Raw genomic sequence first — 27,845 nt, 5'->3', positions numbered from 1 at the left:
CCCCCTCTCCCCGGATTGGTTCGCTCCTCCCTCCCCCTGTCTCCGCTCTCGGTGGAAGAGCCCACCGTCTGTCAGAGGGGGGGCAGGTAGTGACAGACCGGAGCCGGGCGGAGATGAGGAGTCATGGCCTCCAATACCACCGACATCGTCCGCCAAGGATACGTGAGGATGAAGAGCCGGAAACTGGGGGTGAGGGGAGAGGAGTGCGCCCACCGAACGTCTCATCATCACCCCAACACCTCCCATCCCCCCACACACTGAGCACCCCAACACTACAACCATCCACTCCCATACTGAGCACCCCAACACCACTAATCCCCCCCCCCATACTGAATCACCCCCACTCCACCCATCCCCCAATACTGAGCACCCCCACTCCACCCATCCCCCAATACTGAGCACCCCCACTCCATCCATCCCCCAATACTGAGCACCCCCACTCCACCCATCCCCCAATACTGAATCACCCCCACTCCACCCATCCCCCAATACTGAGCATCCCCACTCCACCCATCTCTCCATTATTGAGCACCCAAACATTATTCAACCCCCCCATACTGAGCACCCCCACTCTGCCCATCCCTCCATTACTGAGCACCCCCACTTCATTCAACCCCACCATACTGAGCACCCCCACTCCACCCATCCCCTTACTACCGAGCACCCCCACTTCATTCATCCCCCCTATACTGAGTTCCCTCCACTCCACCCATCCCTCCATTATTGAGCACCCCCACATTATTCAACCCCCCCATACTGAGCACCCCCACTCTGCCCATCCCTCCATTACTGAGCACCCCCACTCCACCCATCCCCCTACTATTGAGCACCCCCACTTTATTCTAACCCTCCCATACTAAGCACCCCACTCCACCCATCCCCCTAATACTGAGCACCCCCACTTTATGCACCCCCACTCCACCCATCCCTCCATTATTGAGCACCCCCACATTATTCAATCCCCCATACTGAGCACCCTCACTCCACCCATCCCCCTACTACTGAGCACCCCCACATCATTCACCCCCCCCCCCATACTGAGCACCCCCACTCTGCCCATCCCTCCATTACTGAGCACCCCCACTTCATTCAACCCCACCATACTGAGCACCCCCACTCCACCCATCCCCCTACTACTGAGCACCCCCACTTCATTCTACCCCTACCATACTAAGCATCCCCACTCCACCCAATCCTCCTACTACTTAGCACCCCCACTTCATTCACCTCCCCCATACTAAGCACCCCCACTCCACCCATCCCCCTCCATTACTGAGCACCCCCACTCCAACCATCCCCCTACTACTGCGCACCCCCACTTCATTCAACCCCTCCCATACTGAGCACCCCCACTCCACCCCCTCATACTGAGCACCCCCACTTCATTCAATCCCCCCCCCATACTGAGCACCCCCACACCACCCACCCCTCCATTACTGAGCAGCCCAACACCACAAATCCCCCCCCCCATACTGAGCACCCCCACTCCACCTATCCCCCTACTACTGAGCACCCCACTTTATTCAACCCCCCCATACTGAGCACCCCCATTCCACCCATCCCTCTATTACTGAGCACCCCCACTCCACCTATCCCTTCTACTACTGAGCACCCCCCCACTATATTTACCCCCCATACTGAGCGCCCGCACTCCACCCATCCCTCCATTACTGAGCACCCCCACTCCAACCATCCCCCTACTACTGAGCACCCCCACTTCATTCAAACTCCCCCACCTATACTGAGCACCCCCACTCCACCCATTACGCCATTACTGAATCACCCCATCCCTCCATTACTGAGCACCCCCACTCCACCTATCTCTCCATTACTGAGCACCCCACTCCACTTATCCCCCTACTACTGAGCACCGCCACTCCACCCATCCGTCCATTGCTGAGCACCCCTTTTTCACCTATCACCCTACTACTGAGCACCTCCACTCCACCCGTTACCCCCCCCATACTACCACTCCACCCCTTCCTTATATTGAGCACCCCCCATTCTGAGCACCCCCACTCCACCCATCTGCCCCCATACTGAGCACCCCCACTCCACCCATCCCCCCCCCCCATACTGAGCACCTTACTCCACCCATTACTTAGCACCCCCACTCTACCCATCCCCCCCCCTATACTGAGCATCCCAATGCCACCCATTCCCCCCCCCCCATACTGAGCACCACACTCCACCCACTACCCCATTACTGAGCACCTCCACTGCACCCATTTCCCTTTCTCTACTGAGCACCCCACTCCACCTATGCCACCATGACTGAGCACCCCTACTCCACTCATTCTGCCCCCCCCCCCCTATACTGAGCACCCCTATTCCACCCATTTTCTCCTCCCTATACTGAGCACCCCAATTCCCCCCATACCCCCACCTTTACTAAACTTCCCCACTCCACCTATTCACCTCCACCTTCCACCTCTCCACCCATCCCTCCCTATACTGAGTACCCCCACTCTACCTATCCCCCCATTACTGAGCACTCCCACTCTACCCCCCCCCCCCCTCCCCATACTGAATACCCCTACTCCACACATCACCAGCATTACTGAGCACCATCACTCTAACTCAATATTGAGCACTTCAACGCCACCCCTATTCCCTATGCTGTAAACCCTCAGGTCTCCGCCCCTTACACCCTACCCCTAGGCTAAAGGTCTTCACAAATAATTTCTGACCTTCCCCCTATACTGAACACCCCCACTCCAACCATATACCTATTACTGAGCACCCCCACACCATCCATTATCCACCCGCCATATTAAGCACTGCCACTCCACCCATCTATACACCCCCCCCCCCCCCCCAATGAGCACCACCAATTTTCCACTCAATACCGTGCACACCACTCTACCTATTTCACCATTACTGAGCACCAGCACTGCACCCATTCCCCTCTATACTGAGCACCCACACTCCAACCATACACCTATTACTGAGCACCCCCACTCCACCCATTATACACCCCCAATATTGAGCCCTGACATTCCACCCATCTATTCCCCCCTCCCCCACCACCACTCCACCCATTCCCCTTTATACTGAGCACCCCACTCTACTCATTACCCCCCATACTAAGCACCCCCATTCCACCCATCCTACCCATGACCGAGCACCCCCAATCCACTCATCCCCCCCCCCATACTGAGTACCACCATTCCACCCTTTTCCGCCTCCCTATACTGAGAGCACCCCCACTCTATCCATACCCCAACCATCCTCCCCCCCTGATGTGCTATGTGCCCCATCATGTGCCCTGAGCCCTGATGTGCCACGTGCCCTAATGTGCCATGTAGCCTGATGTGCCCTAATGTGCTATGTGCCCTGATGTGCCCCGTGCCCTGATGTGCCATGTGCCACGTGCCCTAATGTGCCATGTAGCCTGATCTGCCCTTATGTGCCCCATCATGTGCCCTGATGTGCCATAATGTACCCTGATGTGCCATGTGCCCCGTGCCCTAATGTGCCATGTGGCCTGATGTGCCCTGTGCCCTGATGTGCTATGTGCCCCATAATGTGCCCTGATGTGCCATGTGCCCCGAGCCCTGAGGTGCCATGTGCCCCATGCCCTGATGTGCCCTGTGCCCTGATGTACCATGTGGCCTAATGTGCCCCATGCCCTGATGTGCACCATAATGTGCCATGTGCCCCATCATGTGCCCTGATGTGCCATAATGTGCCCTGATGTGCCATAATGTGCCCTTATGTGCCCCGTGCCCTGATGTGCCATGTGGCCTGATGTGCCCCGTGCCCTGATGTGCCATGTGCCCTGATGTGCGATAATGTGCCCTGATGTGCCATGTGCCCTGATGTGTCATAATGTGCCCTGATGTGCCCCGTGCCCTGACGTGCCCCGTGCCCTGACGTGCCATGTGCCCTGATGTGCTATGTGCCCCAATGTGCCCCGTGCCCTGATGTGCCACGTGCCCTGATGTGCTATGTGCCCTGATGTGCCTTGTGCCCCGATGTGCTTTGCCCCGATGTCCTGTGCCCTGATGTGCCCTGATGTCCTGTGCCCCGGTGTGCTGTGCCTCAATGTCGTGTGCTCTGATGTTCTGTGCCCTGATGTGCTGTGTACTGATGTGCTATACCCTGATGTACTGTGCCCTGATGTGTTGTGCCCTATTAGCTGATGTGCTAGGCTCTGTACCCTGATGTGCTGTGCACTGTACCCTGATATGTTGTGCCCTGTACGCTGATGTGCTGGGCACTGTACCCTTATTTGTTGTGCCCTGTACGCTGATGTACTGGGCACTGTACCCTGATATGTTGTGCCCTGTATGCTGATGTGCTGGGCACTGTACCCTGATATGTTGTGCCCTGTACGCTGATGTACTGGGCACTGTACCCTGATATGTTGTGCCCTGTACTCTGATGTACTGGGCTCTGTACCCTGATGTGCTGTGCCCTGTACCCTGATGTGCTGTACCTGTGCTGTGCCCTGATGTGCCTTGTGCCCTGATGTGCCTGGCTCTGTACCCTGATGTGGCCTGATGTACCGTGCCCTGATGTGTTGTGCCCTGGGCCGGTCTGGATGAAGTCCAGGGCCACATTTTTGTCCCAGTCCAGCCCTGATACTGAGCACCCCCACTCCACCCATCTCCCCATTACTGAGCATTTCCGTTCCACCCATACCTGCCCCCCCCCGTCCATACTGGCCATACCCTCCACCTATATTGGGCACCCCCACTCCACCCATTCCCCAATTACGGAGCACTGTCGTTTATACCCTCCCCCTAGGCTGTAGTTATTCATTCACCTGTGACCTTTCCTCTGCAGATATACCGCCGCTGTTGGTTGGTGTTAAGGAAATCTTCCAGTAAGGGGCCCTGGAGACTGGAGAAGTATCCGGACGAGCGGTCGGTTGTCTTGCGTACATCGCCGAAGGTGAGGGATTTCATTTTAGGGGCGCAGTGCTCAATCCAGCCTATCACATCTCTCTGTACATCTGATTGTACAATCCTGCCATACGGCCCTGGTATAGGCACTGTTATGATAGATGATACCATAAATATCCATGCCCCAAGATGGCGTCTTGCTCAGAGCATCGCCCAATCAGCTTGGTTGGTCTTTTATGGTTTTGTAAGGCTGGACACCCAGGGACACCAGCTGGCAGGCGGTAACACGTGAAGAAAGCTGAGCAGAGTTGAGAAGTTGTGTGGGGGCACTCCACTGGTGTAGTTGGTTCTGAATTAGTATACAAGCTTTCCGTTTCCACTGGGTTCAAATGCTGCTCATCCATCCCAACAGGAGGCTTCACAAGGAGCTTCCATGGCTGGCATAGACCGTGCTTGCCTCTGATCACAGGATAGAGGAGAGCACGGTCTAATAAGTGTAGACACTCGTTATATCTGTATATTCTCTGTAACATGATGCCCGCTCTACCCCATGTCTCTCTCTGCAGGTGACGGAGATCAGTAATGTGAAGTGTATTATGCGGCTCCCAAAGGAGACTAAGAGGCAAGCAGTGGCCATTATATTCTGCGATGACTTAGCCCGAACCTTTACCTGCGACTCAGGTGAGCTGGAGATCCACTGGAGACACCCAACCACCGGTGTCAGTCAATGACGATGTCACTGGGCGGCAGTAGTGTGGTAGGTAACTGAGGTGACACACTGCATTATTGGGGGGAAGTGACAGTGTGGTAGAGTTATCAAGGTTGGTGGTGCTGTAGTTACATCAAGGATGACTGTACAGCAGCGTTGTCAGGGGTGATGGTGCATTAGGGTTATCTTGGGCTGGTGGTGATGTGTAGTTATGAGGGGTGATGGTGCTGGTAGTGCTATAAGAGATGATGGTGTGGGAGCATTATTAAGGATAACAGTGTGGTAGAATTTACAGGGATGACAGTACGGTAGTCTTGAGATGGTGCTGGTTAGAGCTATGGGGGATGGCGGTGTAAAAGAACCATCAGGGCTGATAGTGTGGTAGCTTTATTGGGGTGACAGTGCAGTAGCTATGTTGGGGATGACAATGCAGTAGAGTTATGTGGGACGGTGTGGTAGAGCTATTTTGGATGCGGAGTTGGGGTTAACGTTGAGGTAGCCTTATTAGGGAAGATGGGGTGGTTGAACCATTGGGGATTATGGCAGCGTAGTTATGGGGGTGACAGTGCTGGAGAATTATTGGGGGTAACAATGCAGTGGGGTTATCAATGTTGCCTTGCAGTTGTGCCATCTGGGATGATGCTGCAGATCAGCTATTGTGGGTGACAATGCGGTAGAGCTATCCAGGATGATGGTGTAGTAGAGCTGTCATGGTGATGGTGTGGTAGCATTATTGGGGGTGACGGTGTGGTAGAGCTTTCTTACATGATTGGATATAGTTAATGGTACGTTAGTGTTAATAGCGATGATATGGCAGACCTGTTAGTGATATTGGTACAGCATGGCTTGTGGGATGATGGTGCAGTAGACATGATGAGGATGATCATGTACTAGAGGTATTGGCAATGATGGTGCAGTAGAGCTATTGACAATGATGGTGCAGTAGAACTATTGATAATGATGGTGCAGTAGAACTATCAGTAATGATGATGATGCGGTGCAGATGTTGAGGATGATGGTGCAGTAGTTAATTGGGGTGATGGTACAGTAGACCTGTTGAGGATGATAGTTATTTTGGGGAGGACAGTGTTGGAGTCTATGCAATGCATGACGGGATTTACTCTCCTTTTTTCATTTGCCAGAACTGGAGGCAGAGGAGTGGTACAAGGTGCTGTCCACGGAATGTCTGGGGTCAAGAGCCAATGAGTACAACCTGGGAGAACCAGACCTCCTCACCCCAGGAGTGCAGAGTGAACAGACAGGTAAGGGACTGATAAAGGCCTGGTCATAGACCACATGATCCAACAATTGTGCGTCCGGCACACTTTTCCTAAAATGATCTCAAACAATCGATAAAAAAAGCAAATGTTTCCTGCCTGGGTATTGTTGATGTTTTCGAAAGACGGGCAGTGGAATCCTTGTGGACTTTTGTGTAAGATTTGCCCAATCACTTCCACATTCAATCAGAACGATAAGGCTGCGTTCACACGTGTCCAGTGCGAATTGTATAACCATTTTCTTTGCAAATAAAAAAAAGCATTTGTTCAGCGGTTCAGGTGCATTTTTGATGCGTTTCTGATGTGAATTTGCAAGGCTCAGGATGGATTTTTGTCACAGCTGCAATTTTTTTTTTTTTTTTATCAAATACTTTTTTATTTTTTGTTGCAAGAACAAATATAACACATTAGTCCATATCATATCATAAAGTAATAAGTCAAGTAGAAAACAAAGACATAAACTAAGCATACTTTGCACCTCTCGGTGTGACTTAGCATATAATGAATAGAACATTCTAAAATTATAAGTACATTCTGCACATCAACTTGAATTCCCCCAGTGTCAATCATCAAGTTATAGCCATTTCCTCCAAGCAGCAACAAGTAATCTTTCTTTCTATGCCTCTCTTCTACTATTACTCCTTACTCCCGTCTATCTCCTCTACCTTCACTCCTCTCTACTAGACAAACCATCATATAATTCATCAGTAGGTTCTATCCAATGTAACCATATTTTATTAAATCTTTGGGGTGTACCTCTATGTTTGTATGTTAATTTTTCTCTTTTATAGATGGAGTCCAACCAAAGAAAAATATTAAAAGCCAGCAGCTACAAATGCTGTGCCTGCTGACTTTTAATACATGACCACTTACCTGTCCCAGGGTCCAGCGATGTTGGCAGCTGACGCCGATGAATCGCTGGACTCTCGGCAGCTGCCGCCGCCATCCTTGGTGAGGGAATCAGGAAGTGAAGCGTTGCGGCTTCACTTCCTGGTTCCCTACTGCGCATGCGCGAGTGGCGCTGCGCGTCGTAACTGGTCCCCGCTATCTCCTGGGACCTGTGTGTTTCCCAGGAGACAGCGCGGTGGGGACGGGAAGAGGCATAGACTCCCATGGGAGTCTATGCCGGAAGTGGGTGCAAATACCTGTCTTAGACAGGTATCTGCACCCCCCTCCCCCCTGAAAGGTGCCAAATGTGACACCGGAGGGGGGGAGGGTTCTGAAAAGCGGAAGTTCCATTTTTGTGTGGAACTCCGCTTTAAGTTTCTCAACCCATTGAGAATCATTGGATGTCCATTTTTGTAGAATAACTTTACGTGCTAAAGATAGGGATCTTATCCACATAATATGCATTTCTACTGGTAATGCTCCATCAGGTATTACACCCAGTAGTGCCAGTTTGGGCACCCTTATTATCTCAGTTGAGCTTACTAAGTTTAAGGTTTTAAATACTTTTTCTCAATAACGATAAAGCTTTGGACATCGCCAGAGCATATGGATAAGGGAACCATTGAATAGAGAGCATCACGGACATAATGGTGATATATATTTTCCCCAGGCATAAAGTTTTTTTGGAGTATAATGAGCTCTATGTATAATAAAAAACTGAGATAGCATTTGAGACGGCGAGAGAGATGCGATTTCAGTGCTGACCAATACATAGTAGATAAAGGGAGTCAACTTCTGTAGTAGGAAGTTTGGAGGAAGGTAGAGTCCCAACTAGTGCCACCAAAGTAGTATTGAGGTGCCTGTTTCAGGTGTGAAAACTAATAGCACAGAAAAGGCAGGCAGAGATCCCCCCGACTGTGAAGAATTGGGTTGAGACTATCAATTCAATGATTTGGAGCGAGAGAGTGGCATGTATTAGGCAAGGCAACTATGGAAAGTTTGAAGGAATGTGGAGGCCTTGGCTGGACGAGATGGGGTGTCCCCTATGAGGGGATGGTGAGGAGTGGATGAGAGTTTCTCTCTCGTTGTTCACCATCCCCTCGCTTTTGCCTTTCTCTCCTATGAGATCCTGGACGTTCTCCTCTTTCATACTTCTTTTACCCCTAGAGGTGGATTCCCCCCCCCCCCCCCAGGTGGCTATGCAATTAATTAGAAGTACATGTACAATTAATGATTGAGTGGTGCGGGTGAGGGGGGTGTAGGGTGAGGGAGTGGGAAGGAAAGTAATAATAGTTTTTTGTACCAAAAGACATTACATGATATTTTATGATGTTGTATGCTTTTTTTTTTCTATTTGCTACCTGAAAAACAATAAAAAGGCAAACAATAAAAAAAATAAATAAAAAAATAAAGGCAAAAAGATCTTCTGTAGTAGGAGAGCAATCCGTGCTGAAATCCTGATCCAAAATCCTGCACACATGTGCGATTCAGAAGCGTTCCTATAGAAATCAATGAGCCTGGAATTTGCACCTGAACTGCACTGCAGTGCTCAGAAAATGCACAGGACTCTTTTTAAATTAGTACTGAGGATGCACTGCATATATGGGAACAGCTTCAATGGCAATACATTTTACTTTACATGTCATTGCGAATCGGATGTGGTTCAAAACGCATGCAATTGGCATAGATGAGAACTGAGCCTAAACTCGTAAAACGTTCAGGTCGAAATCAGTTGTTATCTTGAGCCTTGGTACATTGTTTATAATTGTCCTACATCTAATTTGTTTAGTAGAATCTTGGTGGGACTGGGCTGATCTCTGGCCAGCCTAGACCCATCAACCTGTAATGGTGCTGATCTTATAGGATGTCATTGCTTCTTTATTGTACATCTCAGGACATAGAGCATTTTCTTATCCATTACGATCAGGTTAGGCTGCCACTTTCAGGTGAATGAACACTGGCAAAAAAAAAATAGACATGAATCCCCTCCCAGGTATAACCCCTCCCAGGCAAGACTTCAGTTTTTTGCTAGTATCTTAGGTGATGTCCTGAGGTTGCTACCTTTGGTCAGTGAGCCTTGCAGGCTGCTGTGTGATGTTCTATTCTGTTCTAGTTTAGTTGTTTGGGGCCTGTTGGGTTGTTGCCGTGTTGTCCTCCCCTCATATTCAGTGCTTTGGGACATCCCTATCATAATAGATATGAAGATACCCTGTGACCTGGGATATAGTCCAAGAAAAGGATTTAACAGGTAAAACAAATTCCCATTTTTCTTACAGAGCGTTTCAGTGTCTTCCTTCTGCCTTCCTCTAATTTGGACGTGTACGGAGAGTGCAAGCTGCAAATCACAGAAGAAAACCTCTACCTCTGGGACGCACACAACCCACACACTAAGCTGCTGTCATGGCCACTCTGCGCCCTGCGACGATATGGCAATGACTCCACACGCTTTACTTTTGAAGCAGAACGGTAAGAAAGCCATAATGGGGTTTAATCTGTCCTCAAGCGGTCTCATAGATCTGGTAATGTGGGATACAGGCGAGATAGTGTCAATATATTGGTCATCACACCAGCAGAGGTCGGTAGGAAGTCACAAAGTGCTCAGAGCAGCCAGGAATAGAATACGATTTTTGTGCTTTCCATAAAAACTTTGTACTGGAATTTCTGTATGCTTCAGTGGAGTTCAGAAAAGTTGGGTTGTATTGCTGCCTACAGGAAGTTGGGGCACTGGCAAATTGAATATGTTATGAGCCAGACCTAATTTAACCCCTCATCTTCCCAGAGTGCCTTGGTTAATTGAGAAAGTAAACATAGGGATGGGACCTTTGCCCCTCAATGGACTTCAAGAAAAAGATTTCACCACAATCAAATTTTCCTTATGTATCATCCATTGAGGGACACCAGAATTTTCATGGTCGTTAATTCCAAAACGCAGTCCAGGTAAAGGGTGGGCAGCCACTGATAGGTCCAGTTAGAATTTGGGGACCAACTGCATGACAGAGGTATCTGCAGGAACCAAATTCCAAATCGGGAACAAATGAGAAGCCCAATTCAAGATGTTAGAACTGCTATGACCAAAGGGAGGACAGAGGATCATCCTGATGTTCCAAAGCAAGACAAAGCAAACCACTGCCAAGGGACCCCTGCCAGTGAAAACTGGTGAGCCAACCAACAATTTGCCAAAAAGAGTGATAAAAAACACACTACCAAAACAGAAGTAAACTAGAACAACAATTGATAAGGTCAAGGGATGAAAACAATTGCTGGGCCCAGACCAAGGAAATAACAAATCTGTATAGGGAATATTTGAAGATCAAATAATTCCAAAAGAAAAGACCAGCTGGTCAAATTGAGAGAAATGGCCAAGCCTTGTACACTAATCACTAGGTGCAGGAAAAGTTCCATGATAAGGAAGGGTTTGTCAGGTAACCAATTGTGTGGCACGATAGTAAAGTTGGAATAGCCCTCACAACATGACATCCCAATAGACAGACCAATGACCCCCCCCTTTCCCCGTAATGAACCAGCCCTGAAGCCATCTTGAAGGAGAAGAGGAGCGAACAAGTGGGACCATTATAAAGAAAAAAGGGGGATAGGCAACCAGTGCAGAAATACCATACCTGAAGGATGAGCGGATCTTTCCACCCAACATGTAGTAGTGTACAGATAATCCTGCATACCTGCTTGACTAGTTCTGCAGCCATATTCTAGGGATCGGCTTGTTTCGCATCTATGCCACATTCTCTGCCAAGGAGCAAGGGTCAAGAAACTCAGATCCACTATAAGAAGCATGTGTCCAAATGGGAACAGGAACAAGAAAAGTATCAGAAGGAACATCCTCAGGAGGCTTCAAAACAGCCACAGGTCCTAAGGAGGCCTCTGGACTCATAGTATCCTTCATAAGGGTGATCCTAGCGTGTTCCTCCTGCTGACAGTCCAGGGCAGTGATGGGTCATTCAGTGATGCATACATCCTATCATGCAGGAAAAGAGGAGCACACAGGTGCTGAACCCTCACACCTCGATGTGGTGGCTCCATCTGAGGAGATCCAGAAGGCAAAGCCTTGTCACCAGCAGACCCAGTGTGGTCAATAGGGACACAATTAGCGCTGTCCAGCATAGGGACCTGGTCACTTAATTCAACACAGGGAGAGTTCCAAACCTGCAACACTCAGGAGATGTCCGACAAACATTCAGTGAGCATACCGATTCTTCTGCCTGATAAAGCAGGAAATATCTGTTTTGGGGTGCCAGATGAAGAACCCACTTGTGGAGACACACCAGAGAAAATAAGCCCTCTCAGGGTGAAGAGAAGTTATCCCCCCCCCATCCCCAACCAGACAATAAAAAGTAATTCCAGGGAATTCTTAGTCCAAAGGGACTTTCTGGATGGCTCTACCTGGGCTCAGACACCCCTGCACTGAAGGGGAGGCTAATGGTGACTGAGAGCCCACAACAGAAGGGGGGGGGGGGGCAAGGTAGGAGGATACTCCCTACCAGCCCCAAAGGGGTAAATGGTGGGAATTTCCTTGACAGGTAAGCAGAAAGGCAAAGGTCCACAGGAAGAAGGGAACCTCTTTAGTGAGGGTTTAGGTCAAGCCACCTTGCATGTTGGTGAACACATTACCAGCATCCTACACTAGAGAGTCCATCTCCAAACAAGGCCTGCAGGTCCCTCAGAAGGAACTGGACTGCAAGAGTTCAGAAAACAGACCCTCCTTAATGAGGGTCTCATGAGCGTTACGGATGCCAAGAGAAGATACAAGGGTGGGACTAACATCTAATGCCTATAGCAGGTACTTCTGCTTGACGCTCAATGGAAAGAACCTCACCAGAAAAAAAGAATAGCCGGAGCTGACCCTCATCGACCTTGTAGGTCAGGGGACCCCTCACAGGAGGGATAGTAAAGATGCCGATGCTACCAAGGGAGGACACAGGGAGAACACTGCACGGGTGAGTGCACCACTGGATCATGGGACAGGTGAGTGTCTGTTTATTAAAAGTCAGCAGCTACACTTTTTGTAGCTGCTGACTTTCAATAAACAAAAATATGTCTGAAACTGCGCTTTAAGGTAGGAATCAGAGATCCCAGAGTGTGGCGACCTAAAAACAGATCTAGTCAGTCATACTATTGGGAGCAGTCATATCAGAGGATTGGTCAGGGGTAGCTGAATAAGATGCTAGACTCAGGGGTTTGGCCCGATAGCTGCACAGGGTGGCCTGAGCCTCCAAGCATTAGAAAGATACTGTATATTGCCCAGGGACCCAGTGGAAAGAACAAACAGACCCAACTTTAGGAAGTAGGGGTGCACCTTCATGCAGGAAAGTTATCAAAGTAGCTGGAAGATCTCTGGCTGTGAGCACTGCAATTTAGGGAGATGCAGGCTCTGATTGCCTATGTACAACTGCAGTAGTAGGATTAGGGTGTGGGGGGGAAGGGTGGGTATGTAACCGCCTCAATGTCTACAAATTGTCAGATAACTAAACATAAATCTTAGATTCTAAAAATGGACAAATAACAGATAATATGCCTTGCTTCAGTGGATGAGCCTTCATGTGGATAGTGCGCAATGTGGCAACCATGTATTATATCCATACAATGTGGACCTTTGTGTTTCAGGGTGTGCGGTATTAACGAGGGGCTCTACACCTTCCAGACTGCAGAGGGGCAGCAGATCTACGAGCGCGTTCACAGCGCTGTGCTGGCATTGGCCGAGCAACACAAGAGTCTCCTTCTAGAGATGGAGAAGAACTCCCGGGTGAGTCTATTCGGCATTATTAAAGCGCAGTTCCACCCAAAAGTGGAAGCTCCGCTTATCTGCCCCCCCCCCCACCCCCCACTCCCCCTTCGGTGCCACTTTGGCACCTTTCGGGGGAAGCAGGTACCTGTTTTTGACAGGTACCCATTCCCACTTCTGCCACGGCGAGATCACTCAGAAGTTCGGCCCCCCTCCTTCCCCTGCCACCGGGCCATTCAAAAAGCACAGTGCGCTTCGTGCATGCGCAGTAGGGAACTGGCTGTGAAGCTGAAAGGCTTCACTGCTAGTTTCCCTTAACCACGAATGGCGGTGGCAGCACCTGAGAGCCGATGGAAACATCGGCTGGGGTGCCGACATCTCTGGTTTCCAGGACAGGTAAGTGTTCTAATATTAAAAGTCAGCAGCTACATTATGTCTAGCTGCGAACTTTGAATTTTTTGCTGGGGGGAAGGGGGGGTCGGAACTCCTTTTTAACCTCATCATGACTTATTCCTACCACTCGCCCGATTCTATCTCTCCTCTTAGCGATGGAGTGCCACCTCCTAGTGAACAGTGAAGAGAAAAGAGCATCCTACTGCCCATCAACAACACACATATCTTCGCTGTAACAAGCCTTGTGCCTCATCATCCTTCATTACATATCTTCTCCTGTCCTGCCCTAACCCCAATTATGTATCTTCTCCTAGAAGATGATGATCCTACCCCTCCACTGATCCCAAAATACATATCTCCTCCTAGAAAATAATGGTCCTATCCTTCCTCAATCTCGTACAAGTGTGAGGGGGGCTGAGAGCGCACAAATGTGAGGGGGGGGGGCTGAAAGCGTACAGGTGAGGGGGGGGGTTGAGAGCGTACAGGTGTGGGGGGGCTGAGAGCGTACAGGTGTGAGGGGGGCTGAGAGTGCACAGTTGTGAGGGGGGCTGAGAGCGCACAGGTGTGAGGGGGGCTGAGAGCATACAGGTGTGAGGGGGGCTGAGAGCGTGCAGGTGTGAGGGGGGCTGAAAGCGTACAGATGTGAGGGGGGGCTGAGAGCGTACAGATGTGAGGGGGGCTGAGAGCGTACAGGTGTGAGAGGGGCTAAGAGCCTACAAGTGTGAGGGGGCTGAGAGCCTACAAGTGTGAGGGGGCTGAGAGCATACAGGTGTGAGGGGGGGCTGAGAGCCTACAAGTGTGAGGGGGGCTGAGAGCGTACAGGTGTGGGGGGGCTGAGAGCGTACAGATGTGAGGGGGGGCTGAGAGCGTACAGGTGTGAGGGGGGCTGAGAGCATACAGGTGTGAGGGGGGCTGAGAGCGTACAGGTGTGAGGGGGGGCTTAGAGCGTACAGGTGTGAGGGAGGCTTAGAGCGTACAGGTGTGAGGGGGGGCTGAGAGCCTACAAGTGTGAGGGGGGCTGAGAGCGTACAGGTGTGAGGGGGCTGAGAGCGTACAGGTGTGAGGGGGGGGCTGAGAGCGTACAGGTGTGAGGGGGGGCTGGTAGCGTACAGATGTGAGGGGGCTGAGAGCGTACAGGTGTGAGGGGGGCTGAGAGCGTACAGGTGTGAGGGGGGGCTGAGAGCGTACAGGTGTGAGGGGGGGCTGAGAGCGTACAGGTGTGAGGGGGGCTGAGAGCGTACAGGTGTGAGGGGGGCTGAGAGCATACAAGTGTGAGGGGGGCTGAGAGCGTACAGGTGTAGGGGGGCTGAGAGCGTACAGGTGTGAGGGGGGGGCTGAGAGCGTACAGGTGTGAGGGGGGGCTGATAGCGTACAGATGTGAGGGGGCTGAGAGCGTACAGGTGTGAGGGGGGCTGAGAGCGTACAGGTGTGAGGGGGGGCTGAGAGCGTACAGGTGTGAGGGGGGCTGAGAGCGTACAGGTGTGAGGGGGGCTGAGAGCGTACAGGTGTGAGGGGGGGCTGAGAGCATACAAGTGTGAGGGGGGCTGAGAGCGTACAGGTGTAGGGGGGGCTGAGAGCGTACAGGTGTGAGGGGGGCTGATAGCATACAGATGTGAGGGGGCTGAGAGCGTACAGGTGTGAGGGGGGCTGAGAGCGTAGAGGTGTGAGGGGGGGCTGAGAGTGTACAGGTGTGAGGGGGGGCTGAGAGTGTACAGGTGTGAGGGGGGCTGAGAGTGTACAGGTGTGAGGGGGGGCTCAGAGCGTACAGGTGTGAGGGGGGCTCAGAGCGTACAGGTGTGAGGGGGGCTGAGGCACTGAAGGACTTGGTGGGATGGCTAGTGGGCAGATTCCATGGGGCGGTCCCACAATTTCTGATGGCTGCCCTGGTCCTATCCCTCTACACATTATATAATTCCTTCTAGAAGATGACGATTCTACCTCTCCACTGATCTCTTATTATATATCTCCTGAAAGATGAAAATCCTGCCCTTCCACGGATACCTAATTATATATGTCCTACCAAAAGATGACAATCCTACCCTTTCACTAATCCCTCATCTCACCTGATTATTTATCTCTTTCTAGCGACTCAACAAGGAGAACGAGAGCCTCTCGCAGCCTTGCCCCAGCACTTCCATGCTGCCCCGCAGTGCATACTGGCATCATATTACTAGTGGCCAAACCAGCGGCGAGTCTTCCTGCAGTAACAGTAAGTTCCTGAATGTGGCCGGACGTCTCTGTAGTAAGGAAAATGGCGTAAAAAAAATCCCAAAAAAAGTAATGTTAGTAGTTTTGGTTTACCTGTAAAAGCCTTTTTTAGGAATACATCACAGGACATGGACCGACTTCATATTCATGGCTACTCGGGTTATGCTGCCACCTTCAGGTGTTGGACATTGACCCAAAAAAGACAGGAATCCTGTCCCAGGTATAACCTCACCCATCTTAGCTAAGCCTAAGTGTTGTAGCAAGCAGTGATGAACACAAAGGGCGAAAGATTTCTGTGTCCTGTAATAGACTCAAGAAGGGAATTTTACAGGTAAATCAAAAATCCTTATTTCTAAATCATACATCACAGGACATGGAGGACTTCATATTCATGACTGCTTGGAATATCACAAAGCACGGAACATGAGCTTTGAGTATTTGTGGCATTTCCCGTTTACTTGAAAGTGTAGAATTCGGCAGGCTTGCTGATTACTACATGCAGGGTATACTTTGTCATATTAAGGGGACAAAGGGAAGCATTAAGGGGAGCGGGGCTGGCAAAAATTTGTGCCCCCTTTTTTTTTTTTTTAATAGCTGTTTATTAATATTTTTCTTCATCACAAACATGCAAAAAGAAATTCCAAAATACATACGACAATAACATATTACATTCTATACAGCCAAAAAAAATACACCCCTCTCTAATGTATATAAGTTCTCTCTCCCTCACCCCCAACTCTTCCCGTCCAAAAAGCCCCCCACACCCATCCTACCTTCTTGAGTTATCATACCTTAACTATTCTATAACTAGTAAGTAGTCTGTTAACTCCTATACTTCTTGTCTGATCCCAAAATAAATGGTGTCAAACCTGGTAACATCAGCCATGGTTCCCACATTTCACTAAATGTATTTACTGAACCCCTATTTTTGTATACCTGCCATTCCTTTAGAAATGCATCATTCACCTGTATCCCCTATTCCTCATATGTTGGGCTTCTCAAGGATATCCATTTCATTGCTCTCAATTTTCGTGCAATAAATAGCATCCTGTCAATGGATATCCTAATTACCGGGGTATATAGTTACATAGTTAGTAAGGTTGAATAAAGACATCAGTCCATCCAGTTCAACCTGAGTGAGTGTGTGTCTACAACCCTGACCCTTGTTCCTAACCCTGTACATCGCACACTCACATCAGTCCCTACCCTCAATCAAAGGTCCCCATTCATATACTAGGGCCAATTTTGGACAGAAGCCAATTAACCTACCAGCATGTCTTTGGAGTGTGGGAGGAAACCGGAGTACCCGGAGGAAACCCACGCAGGCACAGGGAGAACATGCAAACTCCAGGCAGGTAGTGTCGTGGTTGGGATTCGAACCAGCAACCCTTTTTTACTGCTAGGCGAGAGTGCTAACCACTGCACCACTGTGCCGCCCGAGTTCTTTTTCTAATTGTCCTAGCAGGCATCTTCCTGGGTCTACCTGTAACTGGGTTTGATACGCCTGATTAATGGTTTCTACCACATTCTGCCAATATCTAAACAATTTAAGGCAGTTCCAAATCATATGCATTAAATCAGCAGATGCTCTTGAACATCTCGGACATTCCGACGTATCCCGCCTCCCCCATTGGTATAGTTTAGCTGGTGTCCTATACGCTCTATATATTATGTATAATTGGGTTAGGCATTGCCGTGGAGATACTGATACGGACTGTACAAGTCATTTTTCCAAGATCTTTTTCCCATCCTTTTCTAGCTAAACAACTATTTGTTTTTTGTGACTGCTCAGTCAGGCGACCATAGAGAGTAGAGATTAAACTCCTCTTAACCTGTAACTTTGCTAAGGCATCCATAAGGGGCATATTTTGTATCTTAACTTTTTCGTCTTTAAACTGACTCTGTAACGCATGGAGCAATTGTAAATATTGGTCAAATGCGTGAGGGGGCAATAGATATTTTTTTATGTAGGTCTTGAAATGTTTTCAATATATTATCTGTATAAAGCTGTGCAGTGTATTTTATCCCCTTTTCTCTCCATACTCCAAACCCTTTTAACCACTTGCCGTTTGTCCAATCGTCAAATGACGGCAGGGCGGTGTGGCTCTCGTTCTGGGTGGACGTCATATGACGGCGCTCAGAACAGTCGCTCTCGCACGCCCTCGGGGGGTGCAGAGCAGAGATTACGGCCGCGCCGTGTTGGTAGGACATGTCGTGACCCCGATCTCTGTAAAGAGCCGCAGCTGTGGCTCTTCAACCATGTGATCGGCTGTGTCCAATCACAGCCAGTCACATGTAAACATGGAGATGCCGGTAATCTGCTCTCCTCGCCTCACACTGACAGAGTGTGAGGAGAGGAGAGCCGATCAGCGGCATCTCCTCACAGAGGACATCTAGGCATGTAATCAGGGCACTGATAATCAGTGCCCTGATTACAATAAAGCGCCCACAGTGCCAGCAGTGAGTGATCACCAGTGCCAGCAGTGAGTGCCCACCAGTGCCAGCAATCAGTGCCCATTAGTGATGCCAGTCAGTGTTGGCTATCACTGCTGCCCATCAATATCTATCACTGTTGCCCATCAATGCCACCCATCAGTGCCGCCCATCAGTGCTGCCTATCCGTGTCCCCTATCTGTGCCCACCAGTGCCACCCTTCAGTGCCCCCTATCAGTGTCCATAAGTGCGGCATATTCGTGCCTCCTCATCAGTGCCACCTCATCGGTGCCCATAAGTGCCACCTCATCGGTGCCCATCAGTGCAGCCTATCAGTACCCATCAGTGCTGCCTCATCAGCGCCCATCAGTGAAGGAGAAAAATGACTTATTTACAAAATTTACTGACAGAAACTAAGAAAAACTTATTTTTTTTCAATATTTTCAGTCTTTTTTTTTTTTAGGAAAAAATAAAAAACCCAGAAGTGATTAAATACCACCAAAAGAAAGCTCTATTTGTGTGAAGAAAATGATAAAAAATTTCACATGGTTACAGTGTAGCAATTGTCATTCACAGCGTGACAGCGCTGAAAGCTGAAAAATGGCCTGGGCAGGAAGGGGGGGGGGTGTAAGTGCCCTGAAGTATTGAAGTAGTTAATTTACCTATTTCCTCGTAATTATTATTTCTCCATAAGGGGAGTAAACTGAGATATAATTATATTGCATAATGCGTCTCATTTCCTGCCAGACTTTATGTATGAGTCCAAGGGTCAAACCCTATGACGCATCACCAAAGTTACCTGATTCTAATTGAGATATCAAATGATATTGTGAGGATCTACTCAAAATTATCGATTTGGATAGGATCTGTCCAATCTAACACTCCCCATCCTGCAACCTGCTGGAGTTGTGCTGCTAAGAAATACATTTTAGCATTTAGAACAGCTAGTCCCCCCCTTACTTTTGGGGAGTTGTAGTTGTTAAGTTTAATTCTAGCATTTTGTCCTTTCCATAGCAATGTTCGAAACAGGGGTCTATTTTTTTAAACCATTTAAGTGGTATCCAAATCAGTGAATTGTGTAAAACATAAAGTAGCTGTGGGGCCCAGATCATTTTTATTAAATTTGCACACCCTACCACTGATAAAGTTAATTTGGTCCATACTTTACTCTTCATCTGAAATTTATCTAATATGGGGACTGAGTTATAATTAATATATTCCTTTATATTAGAAGAAACCAGTATACCTAGATATTTAAAGGTTGTGACAACTTGTATTTTATGGCCTGTTTGTGCTAAAGCTAGTGTTAAATCGTCAACCGGAAGTAATACTGATTTTTTTTTTCCCCAATTTATAACAAACCCCGAAAATCTGCCAAAGGTCTCAATCAACTCTATCACAGATGTTAGAGATTGATCTGTATCTCCCAAGAATAATAAAGCATCATCTGCGTATAAGGAGATTTTATCCACTCTTTCCTCCTCTCTCAAATCCCCTAATAATAGTTGTTTGTCTAATTGCTATTGCCAGTGGTTCTATAGCCAGTGCAAATAATAACGGTGACAATGGGCACCCCTGCCTAGTACCACTGGACAGAGAAAAATACTCTGATAATGCACCATTTATCTGTATACATGCTCGGGGAGCTGTGTATAATAATTTAATCCACTTTGCAAATTCTCTACCCAACCCAAATTTCTTAAGGACCTCCCATAAATATATCCACTTGACGCAGTCAAATGCTTTGGCTGCGTCTAGCGATAATATAGCTCTCTTTCCTACATTGTCTGATGGTATCTGTAAATTTAGAAATAGTCTTCTCAAATTTGTTGTTGTGGATCTTCCAGGTATAAAACCTGATTGGTCCATGTGCACCAGTTTATGTATAACTTTATTTAGTCTACATGCCAAGACTCTTGCCAGAATGTTAGCATCAGAATTTAATAATGAGATTGGATGATAAGATTCTGGCAATAGATGATCCTTATCTGGCTTAGGTAATACTATAATACAAGCATCATTCATAGATTCTGGAAGCTTAAATTTTGTATGTGCATGGTTCAGTACTTTCAGCAATTCTGGCAGCAAAATATTTCCGTAACTCTCATTCCGTAAACCATCTAAACCAGGAGCTGTCCCATTAGGGGAGTCTAATGCCGCGTACACACGGTCGGATTTTCCGACGAGAAATGTTAGATGTGAGCTTATTGTCGGAAAGTCCGACCGTGTGTATGCCCCATCGAACATTTGCTGTTGGACTTTCCGCCAACAAATGTTGGCTAGCAGGTTCTCAAATTTTCCGTCAACAAAACTTTGTTGTCGGAAAGTCCAATCGCGTGTACACAAGTCCGCGCAGAAAAGTCCACGCATGCTCTGAAGCAGAAGCGGTCGGTCTTGTAAACTAGTGTTCGTAATGGAGAATTAACATTCGTGACTCAGCAAATTATGAAATCTCGAAATGCAGCGCACAATTCTCTTCTTCTTTAATGGGATAATAATGAAGCTGCTTTGCTGGTGATACTGATGGAGTTATTGAAAAAAAAAGGCTTTTTTTTCAAGTGATATCAAGAATAATAATAATAATAGCGCAAAATAAAAAAAACGCAAAAAGAAAAGCTCGAATCAACACTCACCAAACTTCTACTAACACGAAATTAGAAGGAGCCCAAAGGGTGGCGCTAAAGAGCTGAAAAACCATGCAGTACGTCTAGTACATCACTACATTCGTAATTGTTACCGTGACCGTGTGTTTGCAAGACAAGTTTGAGCCAACATCCGTCGGAAATAAATCCACGGTTTTGTTGTCGGAATGTCCGATCGTGTGTACGCGGCATAAGACTGCTCTGGTTAGTTCATCTAATGTTAGAGGTGCGTCAAGGTATTCTCTTTCCTCTCTAGAAATAGATGGTATTTTTAAAGGGTTCGAAAAATCTCCAAGTTCATTCGGATTATAAGTGGCCTTACTCTGGTATAAATCCTTGTAAAAAGTAGTAAATGAGGATAATATATCCTCTTGACTATGAGAAATATTCCCATTTGGTATACAAATATAGGAAATAAAGTTATGCCGCGTACACACGGTCGGACTTTTCGTCTACAAAAGTCCGATGGACGCTGACGGACCAAAGCCGGCTGACAATCCGATCGTGTGTGGGCTTCCCCGGACTTTCGACTGACTTTTCCAGCCACAAATCTGATGGACTTTAGATTTGGAACATGCTTCAAATCTTTACGTCGTAACTCCGCCGGACCCAGAAATCCGCTCGTCTGCATGCTAGTCCGACGGACAAAAACCCACGCTAGGGCAGCTATTGGCTACTGGCTATCAACTTCCTTATTTTAGTCCGGTCGTACGTCATCACGTACGAATCCGTCGGACTTTTAGTTGATCATATGTAGGCAAGTCCGTTCGTTAGAAAGTCTGCCGCAAGTCCGCCGCAAGTCCGCCAAAAGTCAGTCGAAAGTCTGTCGGACGGGCTGTCGGACTTTTGTAGCCGAAAAGTCCGACCGTGTGTACGCGGCATTAGACTTAGTCTGGGATTTAACAATTACTGCTAACATTTTCCCATTTTTCTCTCCCTCCTCAAAATCATTACTCCTTACAAGAGATTGCTCCCTTTCAGCTTTTTCCATAGCTGTCCTTTTTTATAGAAGTTGTACGTCCTTCCATATAACTTGATTCCCAGGTGTAGGGTTCTGAACATATTGATATTCTTTTTGTCGTACTTCTACTGCCAAAAGAGTTTCCCATTCCTTACTTGTCTTTTTAAATCTGCTTATAGCTTGTATCATTAACCCTCTTAAAAAAGCCTTCATAGTATCCCATACCATTTGTGGAGACGTTGATTCTGTATTTTTAAAGTGGAGTTCCACCCAAAAATGGAACTTCCACTTTTTGGATTCCTCACCCCCTCCGGTGTCACCAAGGATGGCGGCGGCAGCAGCCGAGAGCCGAAGGACGGATCGGCTTCGGCTGCCGACACCGCGGGCTCCTTGGACAGGTAAGTGTCCATATATTAAAAGTCAGCAGCTGCAGTATTTGTAGCTGCTGGCTTTTAATATTTTTTTTTCAGCAAACCTCCGCTTTAAGAAAAAATTTAGTAAGCGATTGTCGAATGGATTCACCCAGGCCTAACACCTGTAAACCATGAGGCATCCATATACGCCAATAACTTATTATATGGTGTAATTTTTCTTATGGTCAACAAAACTGGAGAATGATGCCAGATCCCCCTTGCCAGACACTGTATATCTGAAACCAATGGGAGGGTTAACTCTGTACCCAGTTGTGCCCCTTATTCACGGCTAAAGAAGCCTAAATCTGGCTGATCTTGAAGAGCCCTCTACTTGTCTGCCAAGAGATCTATGATGTCGATGTACCACATTGTTTTTAGCCAGGCAGATGCGATCAGAGTCACTGGAATAACCTCCACCCTTATTCTGCACATCAGATGAAGAAAAAACTGCAGAGAAGGAAAAGCATCCACCACAAACACCTGACCTGGGACACAAACCTGCTCAGTTTGTTGTGGAATCTGAACACAGTAGAATGACATCTGGTGTCCACCACTACAGACGAATCTTTGTGAACACCTCCGGATGAAGGGCCCATTCTCCCAGCTGCTAATGGCTGAGAAAATCTGCCTGCCTACCTTCCACCATGGGAATGTGCACAGCACAGAGGACTAGAATGTGAAATCCTGCCCAAGACAAGAGCAGGTCCCCTTCTTCCTGAGCACCACATCTGCCAGGAAGCCTACCGTGGTCTTCTATGGCTGAGACAACTTTGTTGGACCCTGAGATTCCTCCTAGGAGGACTCATCTACAGAGGATTCCTACTCCTCAACCGCATCTTCTCTTTCTCATGCAGAGAAACTTCCTCTGACACCTCATCCTCTCGCAAAGGGGAGGAGGGGAAGGAGAGTGCTCATATTTGTATCAGCGAGAGCTGATCATGCAGCTCAGAAATTTGCTCCCTTGACATAAAGAAAATGGAAGATTGTCCAGATAAGGGCAGAGCCATTGCAGGGCAAACTTTGTAGGGGGTCCTCCCTATCCGTTCTTCAGCCATCACAGTGGTTGCTCCCCGCAGGGCCTTAAGGAGCTTGACTCACCTCTAGAGGGATTACTACCCTGTATAGCATTTTGCCAGTGAGGTCACCAGATACTCTGTGCCCCTGGGTTTGCTGCTCACAGGGTCCAGCACCTACAGGCAGACATTACAGGCTGCCTTCGCTCTTGCCTGTGGGGTCCAGTTCAGTCCCTCTTGACTATCAGGCTGTAGCAACCGATCTGGATGGAGTCCACCTGTACCCCATCAGGAGTGTTAGGAACAGGCCAGGAATTAGAGGAAACAAAGCCCACTACAGGAAATCTTCAGAGACATAGAAAGGAATCCATAACTAAGGTTGGGTTCACACTTAGTAGGGCCGTGGCTCACAGTAGGGGTCTGGTGTGTCCCTGTTCTCCATTTCAGGGACGAATCAGGCCTGAATTCGGACCTGAAACAGAGCCAAAGACGCATAGGAGATGTGTGAACCAGCTCCGTTGAGAGCCAGGCACACTCTCCTGTCATGCGAATTGGATGCAGGGAATCCAGCATCCAATTCGCACTAGTCTGAACCCAGACTTAAGGATACTAGCCAAAAACTGAGGCTTAGTTGAGCTGGGAAGGGTTATCCCTGGATGGGGATTCATGATATTTTTTTGGCCAGTGTCCAATCACCTGAAGGTGGTACCATAACCAGGTAGTCATGAATCTGACGTCCTATGTGTCCTGTGTGGTTAAATTAAGAAATACATTTATATTGCTAGAGATGCATTTAAAGTGGAATTCCAAACAGCCACAAACACATCGTCTGAAATTTCATTGACCTAAGGATTTAATAATTCTTTTCAGCCAATCTGGTGATAATCACACTGCAAAGCCAGAAAGTTCACTCTAAAACTGCCCGAGGTCACCTCTCTCCTCATTGGATAGAGGTAATGATGATTAACAAAAATGGGAGACTAGCCAGGCTGGTAAAAATATCACAGATCCCTCATACAGGCACAAACACTTGCTCTCCTCTCAAATCAGAACAGAGGTGTACCTGTCAGTACTGTTCCTGCCCTCCTCTCTACCTAAAAGAGATCAGAGGAGCACCAGTCAATACTATTCCCACTTTCCCCTCCACCCAAACCAAGTCAGGGGCACCTGTCTGTCCTACACCCTCCCTCATCTCCACCCAAACCAGGTCAGAGGGGCACCTGTCTGTCCCACCCTTTTCTCCACCCCACACTACATCAGAGAGGCACCTGTCAGTACTATTCCTCCTAAACCAGATCAGAGGGACACTTCTCTGTCCTACACTCACTCTCATCTCCACCCAAACCAGATCAGAAGGACACCTCTCTGTCCTATGCTCTCCATCAACTCCACCCAAACCATATCAGAGGGGCACCTGTCTGTCCCACACCAGCCCTTCTCTCCACCCTACAGAGGACTCCTACTCCTCAACTGCATCCACCTCTTTCTCATGCAGGGGAACTTCCTCATTTTCTTGCAAAGGGGAGGAGGAAAAGGAGAGTGCTCATATTTGTATCAGTGAGAGCTGATCATGCAGCTCAGAAAATTTCTCCCTTGACACAAAGAAAATGTAAGATTGTCCAGATAAGAGCAGAGCCATTACAGGGCAAACTTTATAGGGGGTCCTCCCTATCCAATCTTCAGCCATCACAGTGGTTGCTCCCCACAGATCAGAGAGCCACCTGTCAATACTACTCCACCAAAACCAGATCAGAGGGGCACCTGTCATTACTACTCCACATAAACCAGATCAGAGGGGCAACTGTCTGTACTACACCTGCCTTCCTCTCTGCCCCACACCAGATCAGTGGGGCACCTGTCTGTCCTACACCCACTCTTATCTCCACCCAAACCAGATTAGAAGGACACCTGTCTGTCCTACACCCACCCCTAACTCCACCCAAACTAGTTTAGAGGGGCACCTGTCAGTACTACTCCTCCAGAATCAGATCAGAGGGGCAGCTGTCTGTGCTACTCTTCCAGAACCTGAGCAGAGGGTCACCTGTGGTAAGCTCTGGGGGATATTTTTCTGCTGTAGTGATTGAATTGTGTACATTAGAATATTTTTCTCAATTGGGTGAAATGATTCCATGTTCTGACTTGTCTTCCAGGATCATACAGCGGCCGAGACTCGGACCCTATAACTAGACGGATGATTGAGAGGAAACTGCCCACATCGGCCTCTCAGTGACCCCGTCACCGTGATTCCGGGATGATGGACACCATGGTCTGTGAACTAGATTTGGCTCATCTGGATTCTGGAAACATGAAGAACTCCGTCATTAAGGCACCACCCTCTCTGCACAGGGGATCTTATTGGACGAGTAGCTTGTGGAGGGACAACCCTGTATAAAGCCAATTTTGCACTATAAAAAAAGAACCAAGTTCTGACCTATCACGTCTCTTCATTTATATTGCCTATGTTTCTTAACCACGCACGGGCCCCAAGTATAGAGGGGCCCAATTATAGTTGCTATTTATAAGCAGTTTGTCCTTAATTATCCCTATGCACCCACAGAAGTTTCCGCTGGAATCTCTTTCAACTGATACATTTACTCCGTCATAAATAAAGCCAATAATCATTTGTGATGGAGAAGGCACTTTACTCAAAGCAAACTATTTTCAATCTCGTCCATTCAGGGACATGGGATATCAAATACTGGCAGGTTATACTGCTGCCGACAAGGAGATTGGACACAGGCAAATGAAAAAATTGTAGGCCAGCTCAGTATAGCCCATATAGGATGGCATTTCTCAACTTTTCTTTTGTCACAACACACATTAAAAGTATGCAAAATCCCCTGTATACTCATTCACAAAATAAAAAAAAAACACAGATTAAACATACAGGCACTGTGACAAAGTCCTTTAAAAAAAAATAAAAATCTTATGGTGTGAATCCATCATCAATCACATCATCCAGCAATGTAGATCAATAATGATGAATGGCTCCCAGCAAAAACAAAACACGATGACCTGCTAAGATGATCCATTCTCAATGGATGCTCACCACAATGGACATTTCTCCTGCATTAGCTCAATGCAAGCAAAGAGGCCAGGGATATCACGATCATGTTTGGTTGATGACATCTCCCTGGGTGCCTGCCCGTCAGCTTGTTTACAATATTAAACCACCTGTAACCTGGTAGCCAATGATGTTATTGAAGCCAGATTGTTGACATTTTCTGGAATTTTAATGGAACCCTGGTTGAGATAGGCTGTCCTAAGAGGGTAAACATATTTTCTCCATCTCTGCTGAGAAAAGTCTGACTCTTTGCTACTTTGATTTGATTTTTGGATTCTTCTTCTTTCCACTTCAATCCAGATTACTCACTATGTTGCTGTTGAGCTGGTCCATAACCCCACTGGACTGGCAGTGCTAGCCTGAACTGTGACCTTCAGGCATTGGGTTTCACTTGTGGCCCTTTCCAAACTTCAAATACTGGTCTTCCAGGAACATTTGTTAACCATGGAGCGTCTTCCAGACCTGTGGCATTGCCTCAGCACTTGCTCTGTCTCTGAAGATCTACTATGTTGGGTAGTCTGTTTGGGCTGAACACTGGGAGTTACATCCTTGTTTGCACGGCTGGGCACCTAAATTTAGTTACTGCTGGTTTTACCTCAGAAAGGGTTAACGCTGAGGGATGGGGCATCTGCTGGGTGGAGTGTCACATGCTCTCCTTCCTCACATTCAGTGTAAAGGAAGCATCATTCTGAGCACCACATGGTATTCTGGTCTGTTCCTACTACCCGCTTACAGTGACCCTATTTACCTCCAGCCACCTGGGTTCAGAAGTTCCCAAGACCTTGTCTCGCACTTTGGGTCTCTTTGCATCACTGCCACAAGGTTGCACTATGTACCCAGACACCGAGGACACAGTCCACAGCTCACTCTCCTAACGTCTGGGGACGTTTACCCTGTACACTATGAGGGCACTGACATCTGTAACCTAGAAACCAGTGACCCTATCGTTAAGGGCTGTACCTCTTTTGAGTCTTATCTTTCTCCACTGAGTGAGGCCGAGTCCTCTACCCTACTGTTAGGAGCCTCTACTGCAGTCACTCAACACTTTGTGGCCATGCCACAAATCTCACCGGTTGCATTAACCATCTCTAACTTAGACATGGATTCACTACAGTCTGAAAAGACTCTTTTTGAGGCACCATCTCCTGCCCTAACCTCAGAATTGCAAGAGGTTATTGTGGCACTTATTTATGCAATAGGCAATAGCCTGCTATCTCCAGCCTTGGGTCCTTAAGGGCTTCTACAGCTGCAAAGATCTTT

The 27,845-nt window shown here is 48.0% G+C and overlaps 1 protein-coding gene across 1 annotated transcript; it reads left to right on the top strand.

Moving 5' to 3' along the window:
* DOK4 (docking protein 4) lies at window positions 1-26,046 on the top strand. Its single transcript, XM_073605600.1, has 8 exons — window positions 1-189; window positions 4,792-4,899; window positions 5,417-5,531; window positions 6,702-6,821; window positions 10,001-10,190; window positions 13,341-13,479; window positions 15,937-16,060; window positions 25,672-26,046. Exons 1-8 carry the CDS (start codon window positions 124-126, stop codon window positions 25,749-25,751), a joined length of 942 nt encoding a protein of 313 aa, XP_073461701.1. The 5' UTR covers window positions 1-123; the 3' UTR covers window positions 25,752-26,046.
* The last annotated feature ends 1,799 nt before the right edge of the window (window positions 26,047-27,845 follow it).

The sequence above is a fragment of the Aquarana catesbeiana genome, linkage group LG11, assembly GCF_042186555.1.
Source record: "Aquarana catesbeiana isolate 2022-GZ linkage group LG11, ASM4218655v1, whole genome shotgun sequence".
NCBI classification, from domain to species: domain Eukaryota; kingdom Metazoa; phylum Chordata; class Amphibia; order Anura; family Ranidae; genus Aquarana; species Aquarana catesbeiana.
The sequence above is the reverse complement of the archived record's forward strand: the minus strand, read 5'-3'. Positions and strand labels throughout refer to the sequence as shown.

Bases quoted from the DNA above. Each gene is read 5' to 3' on its own strand.
- DOK4 (XM_073605600.1), top strand. From the start codon at position 124: ATGGCCTCCAATACCACCGACATCGTCCGCCAAGGATACGTGAGGATG. The intron at 190-4,791 runs GTGAGGGGAGAG...TTTCCTCTGCAG, and splicing joins TGAAGAGCCGGAAACTGGGG to ATATACCGCCGCTGTTGGTT. The intron at 16,061-25,671 runs GTAAGTTCCTGA...CTTGTCTTCCAG, and splicing joins CGAGTCTTCCTGCAGTAACA to GATCATACAGCGGCCGAGAC.